Source organism: Panthera uncia, chromosome F1 (genome assembly GCF_023721935.1).
Source record: "Panthera uncia isolate 11264 chromosome F1, Puncia_PCG_1.0, whole genome shotgun sequence".
NCBI classification, from domain to species: Eukaryota; Metazoa; Chordata; class Mammalia; order Carnivora; family Felidae; genus Panthera; species Panthera uncia.
Genome location: NC_064813.1, coordinates 58831948 through 58856806, shown reverse-complemented (window position 1 = coordinate 58856806; position 24859 = coordinate 58831948). Strand labels below are relative to the sequence as shown.

Here is a 24859-nt window from a genome sequence, read left to right as displayed (position 1 = left end):
CAGCCAGGGGCTGACGTAAGACTGGACCGGGTGCTGGAAGACGTGGGTCCCAGGCCCGGCCCGGCCAGCCTTGGTGAGTCACTTTCCTGGGCCCGCCGCCCAGATACGGAGTAAGCATCTTGGATCTGACCCGGCCCGCACGTGACCATCACCTGGGGACCTTTAAAAACACAAATATCCAGCTGCCCTCAGAGACTGTGATTCCACGGATCAGGGACAGGGCACGGGCCTCCACGGTTTTCGGAGGCTTTTAAAAGGGCTTCGACGCACAGGCAGATCTGGGTGTCACCGGCCTAGATTCCAGGACACCTTTCTGCTATTTCAGGGGCCACCAAGCGAGCACTGCCGTGTCCTTTTTGTCCTGGGTGTTTTCGCCTCGTGCACAGTTCATGTCAGACCTCTGGGGGAGACGCGTCTGCGGCCTCTGCCAGAAGTCACAGGCCCTGGAGGGGCTGGGCGATTCCTAGGGGCCCCAACCCACTTCTCAGGTGATGCTATTGTGAATAAGGCCTTCCTTTCTGGGGACAAAGAGTCAGTGGGGCTGGGAAGGTTAGCAAGCAGACGGCGTCTGTCTAACCACGCATGGAAGGTTTAGCTCGCGGGCCCGAGAGGCCTCATCCCGAACAGGGTCCCTGGGCTCGGCCTCGGACGCCGCTCTTGCTCTGAATCCCATACACCAGGCAATGCTGTCCTGGCCACACAGGACGAGCCAGCCAACCTCCAAAGCTTCCTCGGGTCTGGCTCTCAGTAGAGCCCTGTTCCAGGTCCCCCACCCCCTTTTGCTTTGCCCCGAGGACACCAGTGGCATTGGCGTGGCCGGACTGGAGGAGAGGTGGCGGCAAGGCCAGACGGCCGGCAGAGGAGACCTCGTGCCCCCTTCGCCTGCCCTGTGCTGCACGACGCTGGGGAGGCTCGGGTCTGGTGCACAGTTCCGGTGCCCCGAGCCACACCTGGATCTTGCCCTGGCCTCTGTGGTGTGCGTTATGAGGAGCCTGGAGGACGCCCGTGGCCCCAGATAACCCAACCATCTGCCCATGATGGCAGCAAAGTCTCCCTTCACCATCCTATCTTGCCAACCTCCAAAAAAGGATCCGGAAACACACGCGATAAGAGGCATCGGACCGTGAAGAAGAAGGAAGGAGGCCAGGGGACAGTGGAGAAGGCTGTGGTGAACCAAGGTGAGCAGTAAGAATGATGGTACCAGAAAACCAAACATGAGGTGCTCCTGCAACCTGCTGTGACACTCGGTCCTAACATCCAGACAGCCAGCACAGAACCCGGGACTAGGTCCTGTGACGACGCGTCCCGACAGCCAGCACAGAACCCGGGGCTAGGTTCTGCGATGACACCCTTTGTTGTCTATGAGAGAAAACCCACCAGATGGTACAGAGGGACAAACGCTTTTCAGCTCTGAAAGGAAAAGAACATTCTATTTTAAAGAGCCTGGTATAAACACCCGCGAACGGTAAGACAGTATCTCCAAAAGTCATTTCACCAAAACGGCCCTGTCTAGAAAGGATGATGGTAAATGAGCATTTTGCGGTGATATTTCTATGGGAACCTCGAGGGATACGTTCTAGGACTGTCGTCTGTAGTGGTCGGGCTGGATTTTTATCACTCTGAATATATATTTATGGCTTCAACGGGGGCTAGAATGGCTTCTGTGGGGTGTCACCGAGGTTGGTCATCCGGGTTTCCAACTGCAAAAGCCCCCAGGAGCTTGCGGCATGGGCTGGTGGGGCAGAGGAGAGAGGGGATGAGGAGTGGAGGTCAGGAGCCTGGTGCCACTCCAGCCGGGGGCGTGAATCTGTGTTCTACTTGGGAAGAATCGCTAACACGCCAGCAATACAGAAACACACCCACGGCCTCTGGGTCGTCGCTGTAGCATCCGATGCCCTCTCCCACTCAGCTTTCACCTTGAGCTCCCCTGGCTGGACGCGCTCTCCTTCACTGCGTATTTCTGCCCAAGCTTCCTTCCTGAGCCTCCTCTCCCCTCCTGGGGAGCACTCCCACTGTGGCTGCCTCTCTTCTCGCCGTCCATGTGCCAGGAGGCCCCACCAGCATCCCAGACTCCCTGCCCCACATCCGTAGCATCCACGCTTCCGTCCTGCCCCGCATGCCCGTGTCGCAGGCCTCAGACCTGCACGGCCACCCCACAGCCTCTACCCAGTTAAGTTTCTCTCCGGCCGATCCCACCTCTGATTCTCCCCTCCGTTGTCTCCTTTTTCCTGCCAGCATCCTACGTCGGGCCCTGCTTCCTCTGAGGGGACCCCAGATGGTTTTCCTGCCTCTGTTCTCTCCTCCTCCAATGACTCAGACATGTCCAGATGATCTCCCCATGTCCCACCTCTCACCTGCCACCCCTCCATTTAAAAACAAAACAAGGAGCGCCTGGGTGGCTCAGTCAGTTGAGCGTCTGACTTCGGCTCAGGTCATGATCTCACCGTTCGTGGATTCGAGCCCCGCGTCGGGCTCTGTGCTGACAGCTCGGAGCCTGGAGTCTGCTTCAGATTCTGTGCCTTCCTCTCTCTCTCTGCCCCTCCTCCATGTGCACTCTCTCTCTCTCTCTCTCACAAATAAAAAACAATGTTAAAAATTAATTAAAAAATGATTTAAAGACAAAATAAAATTCCCAGGTGATCCTAGTATGGGTCGGGTCCTCTGGAAACTTTTAAATGGGGGAGAACCACACACAGAAGGTTGACTGGTGAGACAGACCTGTAAGGAAACAAGGAACTCCTTTCTTGTCTCCTCTCCTCTGAGTTCTTTCCATCTCTGCTGGGCAGGAAACACGTCTCCCAAAAATACCTTCCCCTCCTAATCCCCAGAACCTGTGGATATTACCTTCTAGGCAAAAGGAAGTGATTGGGAATCTTAAGAAAAAAACCATCTTATCTTGGATTCTCGAGGTGGACACTGGGTGCAACGATGAGCTTCCTTATCAGAGAGGCCGAGGTAGAGGAGGCCGACACACGCAGAGGAGACGGTGATGTGAAAACAGAGGCCGAGACCCAAGTGACGCAGCCACAAGCCAAGGGACTCCGGGGATCCAGGGGTTGGCAGGCAGCTACCAGAGCTAGAAGAAGCAAGAGACAGGTTCTCCTCTGGAGCCCCCAGAGGAAGCAAAGTCCCACCAGCACCTTGATTTGGGACTCCCAGCCTCCAGAACTGTCAGAAAATGAACGTCTGTTGTTTCAAGCCCCAAGGTTGCCATGACAAGTTATGGCAGCCCCGGGAAACTATTATATCACCTTTCAAAATCTTTCTCAGATCTCACCTTCTCCGTGAAGCCTGCCCTGATTGCCTCTGATAGAAACTGTAGCTTTCTTTACTGACCCCCTTCACTCTTTGCTTTTACCTCTTTAGGAGACTTTGTATAATCTGTTTTGTAACATGATTATAAGTGTGTCGGGACTTTAAAATCTTGGGGCGCCTGGGTGGCTCAGTCAGTTGAGCATCTGTTGATTTCGCTCAGGTCACGGTCCCAGGGTCGTGGGGTCGAGCCCCGCGTCTCACTCCACACTGAACGTGGAGCCTGCTTGAGATTCTCTGTCTCTCTTCCTGTTCCTCTCCCCTGCTTGTGTGGTCTCTCTCTCTCTCTCTCAAATAAAAAAAAAATATCCTTAAACAAAATAAATAAAAATAAAATCTCTAGGAGCAGGCACCAAGCTTCACATACCAAAGTATTTAATTAACTCACATATTAAGTACTTAGCATAAGGCAGGCTCTGTTCCAGAAACTTAAATCCTCTATTTGGAATACATACAGTTTTGCAATTTTTTTAATTTTTATTTTTAAAAATATTTTTTTAAACGTTTATTTATTTTTGAGACAGAGAGAGACAGAGCATGAATGGGGGAGGGTCAGAGAGAGGGAGACACAGAATCTGAAACAGGCTCCAGGCTCTGAGCTGTCAGCACAGAGCCCAACGCGGGGCTCGAACTCATGGACTGCAAGATCATGACTTGAGCCGAAGTCGGCTGCTGAACCGACTGAGCCACCCAGGCACCCCGCAATTTTTTATTTTGGAAAGAATTCTTTCATTTAATAGACAAATACACACTGAACTCTTCCTCTGTGTCAGACACTGTTTTAGACTCTAAGGATACAAAAGGAAACAAAATAGAGGCCCCTAGTCTATGACATCCCCAAATCATCCCTGTCCTCATGAGAGGTAGGAAATAAATTCATGGGCATTTATATCTATTTAGTATCCAGAAATGACAAAAATTTTGAAGAATTTCAGGAGTGATGTATGAATGCATATGAACGCTCGTTTTGAAAAGAAATACAGAAGTCAAATAAGAAATAAAGCACACAGGGGGCGCCTGGGTGGCTCAGTCGGTTAAGCATCCGACTCAGGTCAAGCATCCGACTCGGCTCAGGTCATAATCTCACGGCTTGGGAGTTCGAGCCCCGCGTCGGGTTCTGTGCTGACAGCTCAGAGGCTGGAGCCTGCTTCGGATTCTGTGTCTCCCTCTCCCTCTGCCCCTCCCCCACGCACGCGCTCTCTCTCTCTCTCTCTCTCAAAATAAATAAGCATTTAAAAAAATTAAGAAATGGGGTGCCTGGGTGGCTCAGTCGGTTGAGCGTCCAACTTCGGCTCAGATCATGATCTCAGGCCATGGGTTTGAGCCCCGCTGACAGCTCAGAGCCTGGAGCCTGCTTCGGATTCTGGGTCTCCCTCTCTCTCTGCCCCTCCCCTGCTCATGCTCTGTCTCTCTCTGTCTCAAAAATAAATAAAAACATTTAAAAAATTTTTTTAATTAAGAAAAAAAAGGAGCACATTTCACATCACTTCCAGCCCCATTGTGCTCCAAGAGGCCACCCGTACTAAAGTGGGTCCCTCCTGTCTTTCTGCTATGGGTTCACATACACCATGTAAAGCCATACACGGTCATTTTGCCTAAGTGGAAAAGTACCTCATGAATATTGTTACTTGGCGTAGAATTTCACATACCGTAAATGTTCTGCAGACAGTATGTGTCTGATGAGCAAACCTCTCGAAAGGACTAACGCTATGCATCACAGCCATCAGGGTCCTTCTGCCCCCTGTCAATGGGCCTGTGCTTTGGTGAGCCCCTCTCCCCCGCCCTGGGTACAAAGAAGAGGTCTGTCAGCCACGTGGGTGTCTCCTCTCAGGCCCCAGGAGTTCAATGTCCTTTTGCCCCCTGCTTTGCACTCCATCCACCAATACTCCCCGGAGAAGCGGGAGGCCCCTTACTGCTCAGACCCTGCCTCGAAGATGTGCGACTGGCTCGGGCCGGAGCCCTTCACCTGGTCTGAGAGGTGTCATTACCGCAACAGACGTGGACAGAGTGGGTTACGTGCCAGACGGCGTGCGAGGCCCCAGCTGTAGCTGCTTGCTGAATCATCCCGGGAAGGGAGCAGAGGGGCTTGTGAAGTGCCTGCCTCCTGCTTGGAGCTGGCCTCATCTGTCCTGCACGGACCCAGGACACAAAGGGGCTGTGCTGTCGGTGGCTGCTGTGAGCGACGCCCTCACTCATCAGTGAGTGGGGACTCCTCCTCGGGCACCACATCCCTCCCTGCTCCAGGCCGTGAGATTTTCTTATTTCCACCTACCTCTTCTCTCTTTTCTTGTGCATCCCACGCAGGCTCGCTGCCGAAACGATCACACTGTGCGTGTGTGTGTGAGTGTGGGGTGGGGGGGGCTCAGACTCTGCACGTGCTCCTTGTTTCTCCAACACCCTAAGATGGAAAGGCTCTGAGAAATCTCGGAGCTGGAAGGGACCCTCCAAAAAGCACTTCTCTCCCTCCGGGAAGCCCTGTGTCTAAGTCACGGACAATAGCTGGGTGTTTTCCAGCTTTTAAAGCTGTTCGAGGAAATTGGAACACGTCTGGTCCCATCCTGGACCAAATTTAAAAATACATTTTTGCAGACAAACTAACTTCCTAGCTGCGTCACCTGACTCACTGCTAAACCACACTGTCTCCTTCCGTTGACTGCACCCCCCCCCCCCCGCCGCCGGTAAGAGATTTTGGCTTCTCGTCATTACCGAAAAATGTCCCTCTTTCCTTCCAGCGCATTCCTCTTAGAGAAACTTCTTTGTGTTAGACATCTGACATCGCAGGTTTGAAGGGAGAAATACAAGTCACACTTAAAATATATATGAAATATTTGCTAGTTTTTGTTCGATTTTTATCTTCACACGTTTCCAGCAAATGAGCCTCTTTTTCTCGTGTGCACTGGTGCTTGGCCCCCCCGACTGATAGGCTCCCGAGTCAGCGTCACTGTTTCTAATTACTGAACATCGAGAAGTAGTCTCAGACAACCGCTCGGCATTACGTTTCTACCACCAAAATCTGAGCGACAGAATTCCTGGCTACGAATGCCGGCGTTAAGGGGTGAGAGACAACATCCATTACAACCTCCTGTTTTCACTCACTCGTAATTGTCCAAAAATTGTCCTTTTGCTCCAAATCATTCCATGCTCGTTCCCACCCCAGGGATGAAATTGTTCAGGGGAAGTTTGAACACAAGTGGTTTAGTCGGTTTGGAACTGGGCGACTTGGGGGAGCATATATCCTCCTTTGGCTGGAAACAAGTCAAGTATCTCTCTGGCTGTGGACAATCCCGAAACAGCTGTCCCCGTATAGCACCAGCCCTCTCGTGTGGGTGGTCAGCTTTTGCCAAGGCCGGAAGTGTCTCCGAGGGGAGCGGAAATCCAGAGTTTCTACAAAGAAATCATAGGCTGTGGAAATATGGATTTGTGCCTTCTGTTCTACAACTGGGGGGAGAGGAGGTGGGGAAGGGGGGAGGAGGGGAGATTTATGTTCTATTATCTGCAGACTGCAGGAAGTCCTTTTTCCCTGGGAAGAGCTGTGGGATTCGCAGGAAATGCAGTGGTGAATTTCATGTCAATTAAGTCAAGGCGTTCCTGAGTTTGCCTTTGGGTTCTGTCCCTTACTATCAGTGTGACTTTGAATTAGCTACAGAACTTCACTGAGCTTTGATATCCCCATCATTAAAACTGGGATCCTGCCACAAAAGTGCCCTGGGAATGAAGGGAGGTGATGTATACTTGGCCTGGTGTCTGGCACCCCACTTGTGTGCAGGACTGGTCTCCCCCCCCAGGGGGGGGGGTGGGGAGCAGAGTGGAGGCAGCTAGTAATGGACAACTGCACACGAGCGGCTGCATGTTGAATCTGCCAGCTGTGTGGACACTTGGCTTGTCTTGCCTCCCAGCATACATCACCTCTTCGGGGGACCACGCCTCGTTTTTCATTGCGTTCTAGGAGGTCGTCACCTCACATGCTCAGCCCGTGTGATTCCAGTGTTGCTGTCCCTGCCATCGTCCCCACAGATGTATCCGGAACTCGGTTCCAACAGATTAGAGCCCGTGAACACCAGGGTTTCTGCTGGGACACAGCGGGGAGAGAAACTCTTCTCTTTCAGCTGCGGGCACTGGCGGGTGAGGATGCCCAATGGAGAACCCCCCCCCCCCGCCCCCGCCCCCGTAGTCATCTTGGGTCAAGCTGGCTAGGAATGTTCCAACGAGGAGAAAAGCAGGCCCCAGAGACGCCCTGGGGAATCCAGAGGGCACCGTCCGGGTGCCTGGGTCCTGCCTTCAGATTTCTCCATTTTGTGAGACAATACATTCCCCTCTGTGCTTAAGTTCGTCGTGTTGGGTCTGTGCTATGTGCATCGATCCTCTTTGGAGCAGGAGCTCAGGGCTAAAAGCATCCAGGAATGAGACAGTTCTCTTCACGAGGTGCTTGGAAGACGCCCACATTCTGCCCCAATTTCACTGCCAGCTCTAGACAAGCCCTTTTGCTCACGGGGTTCTCAGCAATACGACCAGGTCACTCTGACAGGTGGCCGCTGGAGTTCCGATACCCTGGGCATCTACGATTTGAGGGAGACAGAGCACGAAAGAGGTCAGAGTCCATCCTGCAGTTTGGGGTAAAGCGGGGAGACACTAAGAGCTTATCTCTAGAGTCAGGCAGACTGGAGGGAGTGGTTTTGAATTCTGGCTGCAGTGCTTGCTGGGTGACTGTGGGAGAGTCACTCAACCTTTCTGAGCCTCGTTCTCTTCAACTATACTATGAAGCTGTTCAGATTGCCTCGTGAACGGAATTTTCACTCTCTGCCTAATCTCACATTTCCAGCTCAATCCAAAGATGAAAGACTTCTGCTACTTTGCCAGAAACACCCATACTGGAAGAGACCACTCAGCCTCCCTTGCCGCTGGCTCCTCCTGGAAAGGAAGTGACTGGCCTGACTGGGGAGAATGGGGAGAACAGACACTGAGCCACGCTTCCCCCTCGAGAGGAGGGGGGAGTCCAAAAGGTGGATCGGTGAAGTCCTGAATGGCTGCCTGGGCCTGAGTTCAAGTACAGGGAGCCATGTTCTCTGGGGACCCACAGGACAGACCCGTGAGCAAGGCCACTCTGGCCATAGAAGGTGCCCATTCTCCAGCTTCTCCCCCTGCATGGTGGCTGTGGACACTTTTCATTTGGGAAGAGAGGCCGGCCGCCTTCTCCAGTCCAGATCTATCCCTTACAGAGCAGGCACTTTGCGCCTCGAGTCTCTTGTTAGGTTGATTCCGTGCGTGCTTGAGAACGAGAAAGTGTCTCTGAAACCCTGGGATGAAGGGGGTTTCTCCAACAAGCCTCCAGAATTGCAAACCTTAGTGTAGGGGTTTGACGACTTCTTCAAAAGTAAAAATCTGTTCAGGTGAATAAACAGTTTTAGCTTGGGAGAAGCTACTTGTAACATCTCTAGCTTTCAAAGGTGTACTATATAGAATACGTAAGAAACTCCTGCCAAAAGGAAACAGGAAGCCAAGCGATCCAATAGAAAGAAAGACAAAAAAGGACATATATATTAGGCATTTGCCTAAAAAAAGGGCCACAAACCGGGGCACCTGGGTGGCTCAGTAGGTTAAGAGGCCGACTTCCGCTCAGGTCGTGATCTCGCGGTTCGTGGGTTCAAGCCCCGCATCAGGCTCTGCACTGACAGCTCAGAGCTTGGAGCCTGCTTCGGATTCTGTGTCTCCCTCTCTCTCTCTGGCCCTCCCCTACTTGCGCTCTCTCTCTCTCTCTCTCTCTCAAAAATAAATAAACATTAAAAAAAAATGGGCAACAACCCCCTCTAGGAAAGCCTAATTTTTAATTAAGATAAGCAACCAATGGAAACTTCAGCATACTTCCGAATTGTAATCCGGTGCCCTGGATTACATTGTTATTCTCTACTCAACACACGAACGCACAACATTCAGATCTACGTGCGTTTCAGTGCTCTCTTCTTGAGATTTCTGTTCTCCTATATCCAAGCAAAACTGGACCTTGTCCCCAGTCTTCAGGGGGCTTTGCCTGTGTCTGTGCATCTGCTTCAGAATGTGAGAGATGGGTATTCCAACACCCCTCTTGGCGCAGATGTGACTGACAGTGACAACTATCAGAATCCTACCGGTCATTGGAGGCTCGTCAAACCAGCAGACTCCGCTGTGTTTTCCGGCAGCTGTGCTAAACGGCAAGCCAGTCCAAGTTTTGACCCAAAACGACTCGTACGACCCAGGCACGCGTGACTCATTCCGTATTCCAATGGTTGCCAAGATGTGAAATGTATCTTTCTGAGGAAGTTGCATACAAATGGTGTCGTGATTTATTTGAGTGAAGAGAGAACACGAACAATGTGCTGAGCCCATTGGTTTCCTATAAAAAAAGAAAAAAAAATCAATTTGGGGAACGTCGGGGGACTTGGGGTCACTGAGGAATTTGGTCGAGTCCCTTAAAAAGCTATAAATAGGTAACTCACAGAATAGGAAATCTGGAAGGTTACTAAGGACAGTGGGAGGAGCCCAGTGTTTCTCCCGATCGGAGAAAGGTCTCACTGGATGTGCAGCACAGAGTTAATCACTTGAATATACCGAATGCCGGGAAGGGCAGGTAGAAGTGGGCCCCTCGAGCATATGGCTGGGACATATCACTGCAAACCTCTCATGCAGCAGCGTGGACACGTTAGTGACATGGGCATGTGACTACAGTCTAGGCAAACCCTCTACCCTGGAGATGCCCCAGGAAAACTCCTGCATGTGTAAGCAAGGAGACTCGGGCACGAGTGCCTATCCTGGTAAAGAACCAGAGGCCGCCGAGGAGGGTGCAGAAATGCTAGGCGGCAGTCAGGAGGAGTTAGCTAGAGTCACCGAGAGCATCACCGATGGACCTCAAAGCAGAGCACAGAGTAAACCAAAGAAGGGTGAGTCAAGGGGACATTGATGGCGAAAAAAAAACTACTCACGTACGTTTTTAAAACACAGAAAAGAGTACCGTGTAATTCTCACGGCTGTCATCTGTGGGAATCAACAAACGGAAGGTGGATTCTCAAGGACCTACTAGAAATACCTGAGAAGTGGGTACTTTGGGGGAGATTTTGACCTGAGAGAGAAGATAAAGGGGAAAAAATAAGCCAAAGAGGTGCCTTGGGGGGTCGGCTTCACAAGAGAAGCTAACGGGGTCTCCCCCGCACTGGAAAGCACCTTCTCGCCTCTGTCATTTAACAGAACGCTAAACCCAAAGCAAGTGCTCACTTGAAACTCCAACAGTGTTTAACCTGTTTCATCCTTCAGATTCTGAGCTTCCTGAGGACTAGGATCTTTCGGGGTTTTCTCTGGAATCGGTACTGCGAGGTCAGGATGCTCCTGTGCCTGGAAAGTCACGGAATGGGGTATCGGTCAATTTCTAAGAGACACGACTGACTCAGGGAGGTGGAGGGGAACTCAGAGATCACGCAGTCAGCGCCTTTGACTTTGCTGACAGGGATGCAGAGCCCTGCGGGGTCCAGTGACCTGCCCAGGGTCAGACGAGGAGCCTCTGCGTAACCAGCAGAGGACCCCAGGCCCCTGACTCCTCGCCCTCTGCTCTTTCCACCGGGTCGCCACGTTGCCACCCGGCCTGAGAAACAAGTCTAATGGGAAGCATCACCAAGGGAGAATCTGCTGTCACACCTAGTGGGGACTGCTTGGAGCCAGCCCTGCTGTGCCGTGACCCTCCGGCCTCCTGTCTCCTGTGTGATGTCGGTGACGTGGCAGTCGCAGCTCTGTGTGTCGCTAGTGTTTAGCAGCTCCGAGGGAGGTGGTCCTTCCCAGCTTAGACCTGCTGGCGCTCAGCATCCCCCCTGGAGACTCTCCCCTGTTTCCTCGTTGAGATTCCTCTTGTGAGCCCATATCTCCAGAAACGAAGACGCCACTGAGTACCCGGCTGGCAGGGGGGAGGGGGCATATTTGAGTCTCATTCTTCAAACTCTTCTTCCTTTTTTTTTCTTTTTTCTTTTCCCATTTTGGAAATTCCAGTCCTCCCAGACTCCCTGGCCGCGGCGTTCCCAGGAAGGTGAGCGTGATGCCCCGAGCTGGCAGCAGAGGGCGCCCGTGCCCCACAATCTTGGCATCAAGCGTCCCGCCAGGGCTGGGCGGGTCGTACGCTTGCCTGCAGCCGCAGGGACCTCGAGGGGCTGCCCCTGGGAGGGGGGGGGGGGGGGGGGGGGGGGGAGCTTTCCAGGGCACCGCCCACTCAGCCCCTCCCGGTAAACTCATCCCACATCGGGGGCCCCCAGTCACCCTCCTAGAGGGAAAGACGTTACTGCTTTATGGCCTGAAGCCTTGAGATCATTGGGGGGGAAGGATCCTTCAGAGCCTGAACCCCAGTATTTTGGATTACATCAGTGGTGGCAAATTCTCACTCTGGGAGCGTAGATTTGATGTTTGGAAACAGCCAAGACTCATTCAGAGCCTGATCAATTAAATAGATGAGGTGGGTATGAAAGTTCCGAGCCCGGGGCCTGACGTAGGGTGGGGTTTATCTGGGTCACGCCGGAGTTCTTGTCCTTGTTATTGGACGAGCTTTTAAGGTAGAACCATGAGATCATTGTTCTTAGGGGGCCTCTAAAGCAGCTCTGGAGATAAATGTAAAAGAGGACTTTCAAAAAAAAAAAAAAAAAGATACATATATATATATATATATATATAATTGTAGCAAAAGTCTTAAAGAAGGTTTCAAAGCTAAATGCGATTCCTTTGCCCAGGTTCCGTATTTATTTAAAAACACCCTTCGTATTACTTTTCTGTTTGTTCATTGTTTATGCCAGTCCCCCGATGTACAGATATTTCTTGGGCACGGAATATCCGGTTAGCCGAGGAGACAGGTGCAAAGATGTTGGAGGCGGGGTCGTGCTTGATACGTATGGGCAGTGACAGGGGCTGAGTTCCACGGACTGCCCACCATGCGTTTCCTGGCTCAGGTCTCTGAATTTCTAGTGCCTTACTTTCTTCCTCCTTAAAATGAAGATAACAGGGGCGCCTGGGTGGCTCCGTTGGTCTTCGGCTCAGGTCATGATCTCGTGGCTCACGAATTCAAGCCCCATATCGGGCTCTCTGCTGTCGGTGCAGAGCCCGCTTCTGATTCTTGCCGCCTCCCCCCGCCCCCCGCCCTCTGCTCCACTCGTTCTCTCTCCCTCTCTCTCTGTCACACAAAATAAACTTTTAAAACAAATGAAGATAACAAAAGTTCTCTTGCCCACTTCTCCCAGGCCAAATTACAGTCACAGATCTTTTTGTGCTGTGTAAGCTGTCAAGTGCTACACAACGTATCATTGTAGCCCTTGATCCTTGTGCCTTGTACATTTCTCGGCCGTAAGTTCCCTGAAGGCCAAGAACATGCCTCAACGTCTTGGGCCACGGCCCACTGTGCCCGTGAAGAGTAACTTGACAGACAGCGGAGACCTTACACCTGCTGGTAACAACCCACCGGAAGCTGGTTTTCCGGCTGAGGCTCCAGCAGGGAGGCTCCTGGGCTCGCTGCTGGACCGTGCTACTCGCAACAGGCTTCCACTGAACATTTATTGAGTGCCAAGCCCCGGCTGGGCGCTCTGCTCAGAGCTGTCGTGGATACACAGTTGAGTCCGGCATGATCTCTGTTCTCGAGGCGTTTACAAGTAAAATTGATTGTTTATACCGCCAGTCAAGAATGTAAAACACAGTGTAGACATGTGCAGAATCCGGGCACAAAAAATGATGAAATTAGAAGGATGGAGAGATCGGGAAACGGGCCAGAGGCATGTGGCACCTGCACTGGACTGGAGCAGGAAGGGCAGGTGCCTCCGTGGTGCAGGGGGAGGACGGCTCAGCGAAGACAGTCACCAGGGGCCGGAGGAAGAGCTGAACCGGCCAGAGCTGGGTGCACCGTGGGATGTGCAAGAAAGGGAAGGCTGGCAGGTTTTTCTTTGGGGCCTCGCCCTGGAGAGCCTTGACAGCCCTGCTAAAGAGCCTCGGCCGGTCTCAGAGGTGAAACGAAAACTTTGTGGCTGAGGCACTGGGCCTCAGAGCTCCGACTCCTGGGCTCAGTCCGAGGGGACAGCCAAGGCTGAGGGCCCAGTGACCCATGAAGGCAAAGCCAAGGTGGTGCCTGCCCCCCAGCGCCACTTCTGGGTAACGCAGCCGGTACTGGGAAGCAACAGAAGTCACTGGGATGCATGCAGGGAAAGCCTTTCTTTCCTTCCAGCCACGGCCTCCACGCCTGCTCGGTGAGGCCTCCACTGCTTGCCTGAGTGCAGAGACCTTTCCAGATGCCAACCTCACATCGCATCCAAAGCCTCGTCCTGTCGGGCCTGACCGCTGGCCTGGGGACCTGCATGGGGTGGGGGGAGAGGAGGGCAATTCTCTGACGGCTCCTTCCCCTCCCTCCCCCTCCCTGGCGTCCTCCCCTCTGTAACCGGGGAACTGGGCCTGGGAGGAAGGATGGCAAGAAGGGGAAGCTCTTAAGGATGGAGTGTTGTCAGTGGCCTCCACGCGGCAAACACCCAGCAGGGGGCTCTCTCCAGGGCCACACCGGAGTTCCTCAGGAGGCCCGTGGGGGACGCTACCCCGCCCAGTAACCAGGTATGGGCAGCACTTGCTCTGCTGACTCACGTCTGATGCGATAGCTTCCCCCGTTTGACCCCTAAGTCACTGCCCCCGATAGCTCAACCTCTTACTGCTCCCCACCCCCCAGCCTTGCTTGACAGGCGTTCTCTTGAGCTTGGTACCTTTCGGATATTCTAAGCGCAACTACCTTGCGGAGTATTAATTTGGCTCATAGAAAATGCCACGTCCCCACCAGACCAAGCACAGAGGACGGGGGAACGCGCATCGCCGCCCTCTCCCTTGTCCTGCGTCACCCTCGAGATGGATTCCTGTCTTCAGAGCTCTCTAGTCAAGAGAAAGGCTTCGGTCTCTGTGTTCACGAGGATCCCCGAGCCCCTCACTCCCATCAGGGCAACGCGGGGTTTCTGGCACTGAGCAAGCAGCCAGCCAGGAGGAGGGGACAGCCTCCCTTCCTATCAGTACCCCCTTCTTATAGGTCCAGTCCCAGGGAGGGGTCTTTTGTGCTCCTCGTTCGGCTTGGGTATGGGGGGTGGCTCCCTCCGCCTGGAGGAGTGGGGCAAAGCCACAGCACTGCCCCCCAAGCACCCCTCCTTCTTAGGATCTTCCTGCTTAAATTTCAATCTTCTCTGAATACAGGCTCAAGAAGAAATCTAAGGTAAAAGTTACAGAATCAGTTCTTCTATCTTAATAAGTTCATGTGGGTGCATCTAGTAATTCCTCTAGAACATGTGGGAGCCTCCTGGCCTCACCTTGGGGCTTTAGCCAAAATTCTGAAACCCAGGAAAGAGCCATTTGACTTTCTGTTCGTTAGTGATGCTTTACAGCAGTTTCTTAGTCTTGGCCCTGTTGACCTTTGGGGCCAGACGCCTCTTTGTTGCAGGGGCCCGGCCGGAGACCCACGAGGTCTCCCCAGTTGTGACAATCTCTTCGGACATCACTAAACCTTCCTCGGGGGCAGAACTGCCCCCTGGTGACCACCGCTGCTTAACAGACAAGAGGAAGTCACTGCAAGTTTTTGTGCAAAGAAGTAACATAAACCAATAATCACATGCCATTTGGCTGGTTTCGCTGAACGATATGAACAGGCGTGGTCAAGGCCAAGAAGCGTTAGCTGTGCAGAGGACAGCTTTTCAGTCCTCCCTGTGCGTGTATGCAGGAATGTCACGAGATGCTGTCGCTGATGTGACACGGACCATCCGAGGAAGGCGGGGGCAGGGGGCGACGGTGCCACGGATGCAGGGTAGGCAGGCGGGGGGGGGGGCGGCCGGGGGGGGGGGGGCTGGGGGGCGGAGGCGTGGAGGCGTGGGGGAGAGGGGTCAGGCGTGAGGGGGAGGCTTGTCCCTGGAGTCTAGGACCTTCTTTTCAGAGCAGGAGTCTCGTAGAAATATTTGGATCAATAATCGTGTAAGTGAAGCTAATTGAGAGCTCATCGCATCACCCCGCTTGGTTCTCTCCAAGAGCCTGGTGCCATTATCTGTCTCAGTTCCCAAAGTCAGAAACTAAGGTTAAGCCACCTGCCCGAGTCGCTGAGACCAGAGGTGAAATTCTGATGGCGGCTAGCAGGACACCCACAGCCTCGCGGGGAGCCCTCGCGGGGAGCCCCGGCAGCTTCCTTGGAACCCGGTCCTCCCGGCTCCCACAAGGCTCGCCCTGCAGTCTACACTGTCAGCCGTGCTGGGGGACGGGGGCGGGGAGGGGGACGTACTGCCATTGCACTCAGGAAGGTACAAACGAGAAGAAAAGTGTTAACCCAGACTAGAAACCAGAACTTTCTGGTTCCTTGTGTACAAACACGTTGGGCGTTCCTGACCAGGTTGTGGAAGAGGACGTTCCAGTCATCCCCGAAACCCGGGATGCCAGTTTTGACTACGGTCTCGCCCTCCAGAAGGAAATTAATTGAAAGCTTTGCTTTACCCTTCTATGCCAGGTAATGTGATAAAAGCTTCACACGCGTTTTCTTACACATGATCCTCACAAAAACCCCAGAGCAAACAGAATTGTCCCATTTTACGGATCAGCTCATTGAGGCTTAGTGAGATTTAAGTCCATCACGAAAGGCACAGTCAGGACCCACCCGACCGTGTCTTGTGCCAAATCACGTGCCCTCACGCTGGACTCTGTGCATCCTTTTATCTTTTTACCCTTATGAGGTGCGTATTATTACTGACGTTTACAAATAAAGGCAACAGGCGCCAGAGAGGTTGAGCAACTGCCCCGCAAACACAGGAGGACCAGCCTGTAGTTCCGGGAGCAGACTCTAGCTGGCTGCATCCAGCATCCAACCTCTGCCCACCTTGGCCCCGTCTCTGCGAAAACCCCGAGCAACACAAGGCTGAGTCCCTCGATTTTGTTACCTGTGTCAGCAGCCTGGGTTGTGGCACTCAGGAAACACTAGTCGGCACCGATGGGACGACGTGCTGTCTCCACGGCCGACTCCTCCGGTGACCAGGCGAGTGGAAGGAGGAGAGGTTTCTCCCTGGGGAGGCTTCTCATGGCTGCGGCGGAGTTGAGCCTGAAGGAAGATCGAACATGCACTCAGTCGCTCGTCTTGGAGTGTGAGGGGGAAGGGGTCAGGAAGGAGGTGGCCTTTGGGGCCCCGGATGTCACGGAGCCAGCCCGGGAAGAGACACCTGCCCGTCTCTGGCCAAGCTCGGTGTCTGTGGGTGGCAGCTCAGGGGACACCGCCTGGCGGGGGCACAGACACCCCCCCGCTGGGCCTCCCTCAGGCTGAACTCAGCTCCGGCAACAGCCACGGTTCTTTGCGGGAGGGATCAAAGACGAGGACAGGACCCGGCTTACCACGAATGTTACCATGAATGGCGGGACATGTTGAGTTCCCCTGGAAGCCACGTGCAGCTGAACGTTTCCAGTGAGCTACGCTGGCCGCAGGGGGAGGTCAATTAAATCTGCAATTAAATCTTAGTCACCCCACAACCCCAGTCGCTTGCATCACGGTTCACAGAAAATGTAGATAAAAAAGAAAAGGAAAAAAAAGAGAGACAGCATAATTAAGATTTTAATTCCATTGCTTAATGTCCAAGGATAAAGGATCCCTACACTTTCCCCAGGAATAAAACAATTTTAATTTCTCAAAATTGTGTGCCCACTGACGGATGTGTTTGGACTGGAGAGTTAGCCCTAGGGTGTTCTGAGAGGACAAGGTGTTGATGGGGAATAAAGCAACTGTCATCCACAGTGCCCTTTAGGAAATTCTTTCCAGTTACATGGACCCCAATTCAACAACACACATTTGCTATGTGTCTGCTGTGTGCAAGACCCTGGGTCAGGTTCTGGTGTACAGAGAAGGTAAGTAGGCCTGACACGTGCAGTTGTTCGTGTTGTACACTGCACAGCCCTAGCAGGTGTCATGTAAAGCACAGCACAGATTTGTGTATCCATTAAGTCCTGTTCCTGTGGATGGCAGGAAGGTGACTCAAAGAAGATGGGATATATATATACGTGTGTGTGTGTGTGTGTGTGTGTGTGTGTGTAGTCTAGCTGTGGTATCAGACATTGCCCTCAAGGAGCTCACTGTCCAGCAGACAGTAGGACTCTAGGACCACAAGGAAATCACTCCGAGGCTAAATGCTGGGAGAGGTTTCCTCTTTCCTTTTTAAGAATAGGCTATGTAGGGCCAGATAATGATGGAAAACAAATTAGATGTTCTCTGGTCTTTTTGCTAATGTTGCCAATTAACAACAGAAAATTCCTTTCCTTTGTTACTACCCCCTATCAACTCTCCTGATCCCAGAATCTTCCTCCATCCAGATAGCATCTTCTCGTGGCCTTATGCTCAACTGCTCTCAAACAGGACAAGGCTGTTTGTACTCATTATTCTTAGGAGGAAGGAGGAAAGAAAAAACAAAGCGAGCTCATTCTGAAAGACAATGTGTCTTACCACTCTTGCCAGGGGCTAAGCTGGCTGGGGACAGCTTAGACTCAGGCTGCCGAACTGTGGGACTGATTTACCGTTTCAGGGCCACACCCCCATTCCCCAGCCCCCAACAACTTTCCTCCCACAGCTGAGAAAACTTCCCCCCATAACAATAACACACCCCGTGCTCCAGGCAATGTCAACATCATATATATTATTTTATTATTCGCTCGTTTGCTTTCCATGGCAAGTGAAAAAATAATTTAAACCAATTATATGTACAGAGGCTTGGTGAGTTTTTCCAAGAACTTCCAGAAAGATCCCCAGCCCCTCAGATTGCAAAGAAGGGTTTCCTTGAACATCTGTACAAAACCACCTATAAAAGTCGCACGTGTAGAAAGGTTTCTTTATTGTAAGCATCACATTATCGGAAGGGGAAAGGGGCGGGGCGGGAGGCTCGGGACGTGTGCAGGGTGGGGGGTCCACACACACCCGCCCAGGGGTAGTCCCAGGCTGGGGGGGGGCTGCGGCTGGGGGCGTTCAGGTGATTTGCAGCGGGGTCTCCAACATCTCCATGAGGAAGGTGTCAATGGGCGTGTCCCCGATGAGCTTGAAGAAAAACAGGTGCTCCAGGCACTTCAGGCCAATGGAGCGCAGGGCCGGGAGGCGCAGCAGCAGCTTGGCAAACCTGCAGGGGCGGAGGGTGGGGGGCGACAGGGCGTCAGGAGCCGGGTGGCCACTCCAGTTCGTCTGGTCTCCCCGACCAGCCCACGTGCGAGAGAGAGCCTGGAAGGGGACACTGGGGCGGCTAGACAAGCTCTACTCCTAGGAAGCTTCAGCAATGGGCTTTTAAATTTTTTTAATGTTTATTTATGTTTGAGAGAGAGACAGAGAGAGAGAGAGAGAGAGAGAGAGGAAGAGAGAGCGCGAGCAGGGGAGGGGCAGAGAGAGAGGGGGACGCGGTATCCGAAGCAGGCTCCAGGCTCCGAGCTGTCAGCACAGAGCCCGACGCGGGGCTCGAACTCACCAACTGTGGTATCACGACCTAGAGCCCAGGTCGGAGGCTTCCCCGACTGAGCCACCCAGGTGACCCCCGCAATGGAGTTTTTAAAGGGGAAGCCGAACCCTGTGGCCTCTTGAGAGTGTTCTGAAATCTGCGCCCACGTCCCGGGATCCCGGGCAGGAGCAAGGCCCAGGCTCTGGCTCATCTCCCACCAACCAGCTGTGGCTCCCTACATCCCCACCCGGCCCGCGGGCTGCCTGCGAAGGTCTGCGGGGGATTCCGGGAATGGAGCTGGAGACACGGCTGTGCTGACCTGCGGTGGCCGTCGCCACTCACGTACGTGCACGTGGGGGCACCTACTGGGGCACCGCCAGGCCTCGCGGAGGTTCTGTAACACGAGGTGACCGAGGGCGGGGCCAGCGGCCCTTACCTCCCCGGCTGAGTCCACCTTTCCTCTCACCACCCCTCCCCCAACAGACCACGGCGGGGGCGGGGGGAGGGGGCGGGGGGCGGGGAGTCACCAAGGTTTGTTACCAGCTGGCAAGCAGTTGTTACCAACACGAAGGAGGTGCTTCCTTTAAGCAGGAGGAGAGTGGGGTGGAATATACTAGTCTCGCCCCCTAGGGCAGTGTAGGGACACGACATACACGTGTGCAAACACACACTCGCGCCTGACACACGTTAGGTAGACCCACTCACACATTCTCACGCACCCTTATACACACTCACCCACACCTGCCTCACACGTGTCACACATATACACGTGTGTGCACACACTCACCCTCTTACCCACCCTCACAGACGTGAGCTTGTGCACACGCCCACCTACGCACACTCATTCTCCTACACTCTCACGTGCCCACACACGTGCACTCTCTCCCACACGCATGCACTCACGTGCGTGTGCTGCACACTCCTGTACAACCAAGGACCTTGGCTGTGAGGTTCACCGCAGGGAGAGAGGCCTGTGTATGAACTACCCTAACATTTGCACATCCTCCTGGGTCCCCTCGATTTGCTGTGTTTTCCAACCTGCCTCGGTGGCCCTTCTCCATCTCTCAGAACCCTTTTTTTGCCAATAAAGCTGATTTTTAATGTTATTAATAATAGCTGGCAATCCAGTCACTCATAACTTCCAATGAAAGGACAAGGACCGAAATCCTATCGGTCACCCCGGCCTGAAATCAGAGACTCTGGTCAGGCTGGCTCTTCACGGAGCGTCACAACATGAGTTCACGGGGGGAGTTTCAAGTTGGAATTTTAATGCTCCTGGAAAACGTGTATGTTTCTATATTCAGGCCACATGAAGTTTCAAAGAAATGGGGCAATATAAGAAAAATAAAATGGCACCATCTACAAAAAATCGGGATTACTTCTTTACCTAGAAACATTAAAGGTCTTAATCAGTTAAGCATCTGACTTTGGCTCAGGTCATGATCTTGTGATTCACGAGTTCGAGCCCCAGTTGGGCTCTGTGCTGATGGCTCAGAGCCGCTCGGAGCCCGCTTCGGATTCTGTGTCTCCCTCTCTCTCTCTCTCTCTGCCCCTCCCCTGCTCATGCTCTGTCTCTGTCTTTCAAAAATAAATGTTAAAAAATTTTTTTAAGAAAAATTAAAGTCTATCCCAAGGCCACACAACCCTTCAGAAAGTTCTGCAGGGCATCCCCAAGCAGGAAGAGCCATTTAGGTAAAGGCTGAGCTCCTGGTCCTGACTCTACCACGAAAGACTTTTACGGAATTAGATGAAGGGAATGGCTTCTCTGTAAAGTACAAAGAGAGGCTGAGACAGAACTATGAAAATGTATCGTTCGCTCTAAAGATGCCCGCGTTTTACAACCCACAAAATGCTAACTACACTAGGGGACTGCTGTCTCAGCTGACTGGCCCTGACTTAGGGGCTGAGATCGGGACTGGAAACCAACACGCCCGTGAAGGGCCACAGCCCTGGGGACAGACGCCGTGTGCCTCCCTCACGTGCTCGGCAGCCACAGCCTTTGAGGTGCCTGCCGCGCGAGAGACAATGTGCCTGCGTCCTCCTGAGTTCCATCTCTGCTTCGCTGGAGCAAAGCGCACTTCCGAAGTGTTTCCAGGGAGTGGCAGCCCAGTACCACGGACAGCACCCGGCCGTGCCCGGCCCTCCTTCCACCTGTTCCTGCCCAGCAGAGGTGACCAGCCTTCGGCACGCTTACCTACCTGCCTGAGCCAAGTGACATCCCCGATGCACCTGCTCATCCTCAGGGTGGTCCCCCTCTGTCCAGGCTGTGCCGGACACACCCCGGGGACACAAGGGGGCCCCGCCTCTACACCCCCTTCCCTGCCCTTCCAGGTCCCACCCCAGTCCGGCCAACAAGGAGGCAGCCGGGACCCCCTGGCAGGCCCGTTCCTAGGAAAACGGGTAAATTCCAAAGTTTTGAAAGTAACATTCAGCGGAAACAACCTAAATGTTCCACGGGCCAATGGCTAAATACATTAAGATCCGTCCACCCCGTGAAATGTTACAGAATCACTGAAAATGATAATTTTGTACCTTTCGGCATCTGATAAAGTAGCTAAAAACAGCTAAGAGAAGGAAAATAATACACCAAACTGTACGATTTCATGTCTGTAAGTGCACGTTTCTGTGCACGCATGCACTGACACGCAAAAATACTGGAAAAATATATACCCCCAAAATGTAGGATTCGTCTTTCCCGCGGGGGCAAAGCAGAAAGCCAGGCAGCGGCCCTGGAAAGCACAAGCTCTCTGAAGCCAGACAGACCTGAGTTCACCTCCCAGCCCCACTGCACACCAGCTCCACGATGCCGGGCAAGTGCCTTACCCTTTCCGGGCCCTGGTGCCTCGCTAGAAACTGGAGACACTGAGACCCGCCTTCATTTCTGCATTTGCTCGTCTGGGCAACATTTACAGCCCTATACTATGTGCCGGCACTGCTTTAGGCTATAACATTGGAGCGGGGAATGGCGAACAGGACAGGATCTCCGGTGTCATGGAGCCAATGTTTCAGCAGCTTTCAGCTCGTTAGAAAGATTAAAGAACACTTGAAAACCCTAGACGGCACCTGCTGCACGTTACCATGTATGCAGGGCAAGGAAGAGGCCTCAACGTGGCCATTAGATTCTTCCTGCACTCTCTCTCTCTCTCACCTGCCAGGTTGTTCCGGATACTTCTGCTTCGTGTAGGCCTCGAGGGTGGCATAAACCTTCTCTCGCAGAGTCTCTACCTCCGAGGGGTTGGACAGACCCTTGGCATCTGAAAAAGACGACTGATTTAGCCTGTGGGGACACATCTCAGGTAGACACCCTTCCAGAGAGGCTGTCCCCGTTCACTCTGGCCTCTGCCCCAAGAGTTACTAGATAGAGACGCACTGGGTGGGGAACAACAGTGAAAGACACCAAGCTGGTCCCCTGGGCCCCCCAGCTCTCCCTCTCTGTGCCCAGTCCACCCAATAGACTCCTGGAACAAAGGCTGAAAACCCTGTTGATCGCCAAAGGCAGCCACTACCGACTCCAAGGAGGAGAGTTTTACTCTATCTGCTCATTCTAGAACGATTGCATCCCCACATTTACTGAGTGCCTCCCATGTGCTAAGCCCGGACTGAATGACGAGATGGTACAAAAGCCAGATCCACTCACATGCCGCATCAGCTAACGAACCGCCTGATTCCTGGGCTGAAGCCCGTGCAGAAGTCACCATGTAATTCTGAACGGTCATCTCTCCTGACCCCCAGCGGCATGTGAGGAAGCCGATCCCTTCCTCCTCCTTGAATCGCTTCTCTTCCCTGGGCCACCAGGACATCACTCCTCCACTTCTCTCCCTGCCCCTCACTGGCCTGTCTCGGGCTCCTTTGCTGGTTCTTCTTTTTCTCTCCAGCCCCTACGTGAGGGTGCACCCCTGGGCCCACCTCTGCCCAGCCCCCTTCTCTGCCCCACTTCACTGACCCCCTACGTGAGCTCACACCTGTCTGAGAGTCTCGTGTGCCCGGTAGAGGCTGACAGCTCTCGAAGGCACATCTCCGGCCCTGACTTCTCCTCTGAGTCCCAGACTCATGAACACTAGCTTCCTGGACAGCTACTCCTGGATGTCTACTATCCATCTGAAAATTTTTTTTTAAGTAATAGGTTTTTTTTTTTCAATGTTTATTTATTTTTGAGACAGAGAGAACCAGCATGGGAGGGGCACAGAGAGAGGGAAATGGAATCCGAAGCAGGCTCCAGGCTCCCAGCTGTCTGCACAGAGCCTGACACGGGGCTGGAACCCACGAACCGTGAGATCGTGACCTGAGTCGAAGTCGGAAGCTTAACCGACGGAGCCACCCAGGCGGCCCAGAGATTGATTTTTTAATTTAAAAACACCCAGTGCTCATCCCAACAAGTGCCCTCCTTAATGCCCATCACCCATTTAGCCCATCCCCCCCACCCACCACCCCTCCAGCAACCCTCAGTTTGGTCTCTGTGTTTATGAGTCTCTTCTGGTTCACGTCCCTCTCTGTGTTTACTTATTTTTGCTTCCCTTCCTCTGTGTTCATCTGTTTTGTTTCTCAAGTTCCACATATGAGTGAAATCATACGGTATCTGTCTTTCTCTGACTGACTCATTTTGCTCAGCACAATACACTCTCGTTCCATCCACATTGTTACATGTCCACCTGAGGTTTTCCTGTCCAGAGACAAAGTCCTAATTCCTACCCCCCCCCTACCCTTAGGGTCCCCCACTTCAGCAAACAAAATTCCATTTTCACAATAACTCGGGAAAATGAACCCCAAACCCCTGAGAATCATATTTAACACCTCTCTTTTCACACTCTATCTCTAATCCCTCCGCAAACCCCACCGGCTTTGCCTAAAACTATCCGCCAAATCTGATCCTTCCGACCACCTCCTTCACCGTGACCCCGGGCCACTGTCACCTTCCCCACTTGTCCCCAAATATGCACACTCCGTGCTCCTTCAAGACGCCCGCAAGACAGGCTCTAGGAGTCGGAACCACGAAGGATCGACTCCCGGCCCTGCCTGCTCCGCCTCAGCTGAGATGGGGGACGTCAGAACGCAGGAGCGCCGCGGCCGAGCTCGGAGGAGGGCGAACCGCTGCCCAGTCACCTGGGTTAAACAGCACGATGGCCCGCAGGCACCCCAGCTCCGCCTTGTCCATCTGCATGTCTTTCATTTTGGAGACCAGCTCAGTCAGGACTCTGTTCACAGGACACAATGACAGGCGATGAGAAAACCGTGAACACCAGGCCAGGGGCGGATGAGGCGCACGCACCCCACGCTCCTTATGTCCCCATCCCGTGTCCCAGATGATGCGGCAGGTGCTAGGGGCGCAGAGACAAAGAGGGTGCCGTCCCCGAGCTCGAGGAGCTCCCAGTCTCACTGAGGAAACAGGGAAGCAACGCGCAGCGACACAAAGCCGTGCGCAAAGTCCAAGGGAGCACCGAGGGGGAAGCAGTGAACTCTGGGGGTCGGGGGGCAGGGCGGCGCTGGAAAGGCAGCCTGGAGGACTGGAAGTCAGTAGAAAGGTAACAGGCTAAGCGGGGCGAGGGTGTGGCCCGTCTAGAGGGACACAGCAGAGGGCAGCCTCCAGGGAGAGGGTGGAAATCTCCATGACGACGGCGGAGTCCATCAAAGACCGTGTTGGTCCCTGCATGGCCTCTGCGTGTTGTGGGAAAGGGCAGGGAGGGAGTAGAGACGCCTTGGGTGGACATTCACGTGGCCTGGAAATCCATTTACAACGGAGGGTGGGAAGGGGCCACAGGGCCCAGGGCCCCGGCCCCCGGCCCAGAGGCTATTTTCAACCCTATCCTCGCCGGATAGGCTTACCGGCTGCCCGTCCCCTTGCCCCACACCATTCATCCCTACTCATTCCGTTCATCTCTCTGAATCACATGCCTTAAATTTCCTTCAGCACCGCTTAAGGCGCAGAACGCCAGGCTGGGGCTCCTGCTGCGGCCCTTCTGCAGAGACCCTGCGACCCAGTCCAGCAAAAACCTCAGCTCATCTTCCGCGACTCCCGAAGTCAGGTCCTGGCTGCTTACCTCCATCCCGGCCCCCTGGCAGTTCAACCTCCCCCCCCCCCCCCCCCCCCCCCCCCCCCCCCCCCCCCCCCC

General features: G+C 53.5%; 1 protein-coding gene and 1 long non-coding RNA gene across 4 annotated transcripts in view; both read right to left on the bottom strand.

The window, feature by feature from the left end:
* Positions 1-1407: 1407 nt before the first annotated feature.
* LOC125925948 (uncharacterized) lies at positions 1408-5951 on the bottom strand. Its single transcript, XR_007458952.1, has 3 exons — positions 5585-5951; positions 2445-3076; positions 1408-1732 (listed from the first exon to the last, which is right to left on the bottom strand). It is a non-coding gene; the product is annotated as an uncharacterized LOC125925948 (long non-coding RNA).
* Positions 5952-18147: 12196 nt separating this feature from the next.
* The window catches only part of RXRG (retinoid X receptor gamma), a 40786-nt gene continuing 34074 nt past the window's right edge, over positions 18148-24859 (bottom strand). For all 3 annotated transcript variants that reach the window (XM_049635238.1, XM_049635240.1, XM_049635239.1), the window contains exons 8-10: positions 23853-23944; positions 21901-22006; positions 18148-18443 (exon numbers count right to left, since the gene is read on the bottom strand). In XM_049635238.1, coding sequence (XP_049491195.1) covers positions 18296-18443; positions 21901-22006; positions 23853-23944 — 346 coding nt within the window. In that variant the 3' untranslated portion in view covers positions 18148-18295. The remainder of the gene's footprint in view (positions 18444-21900; positions 22007-23852; positions 23945-24859) is intronic.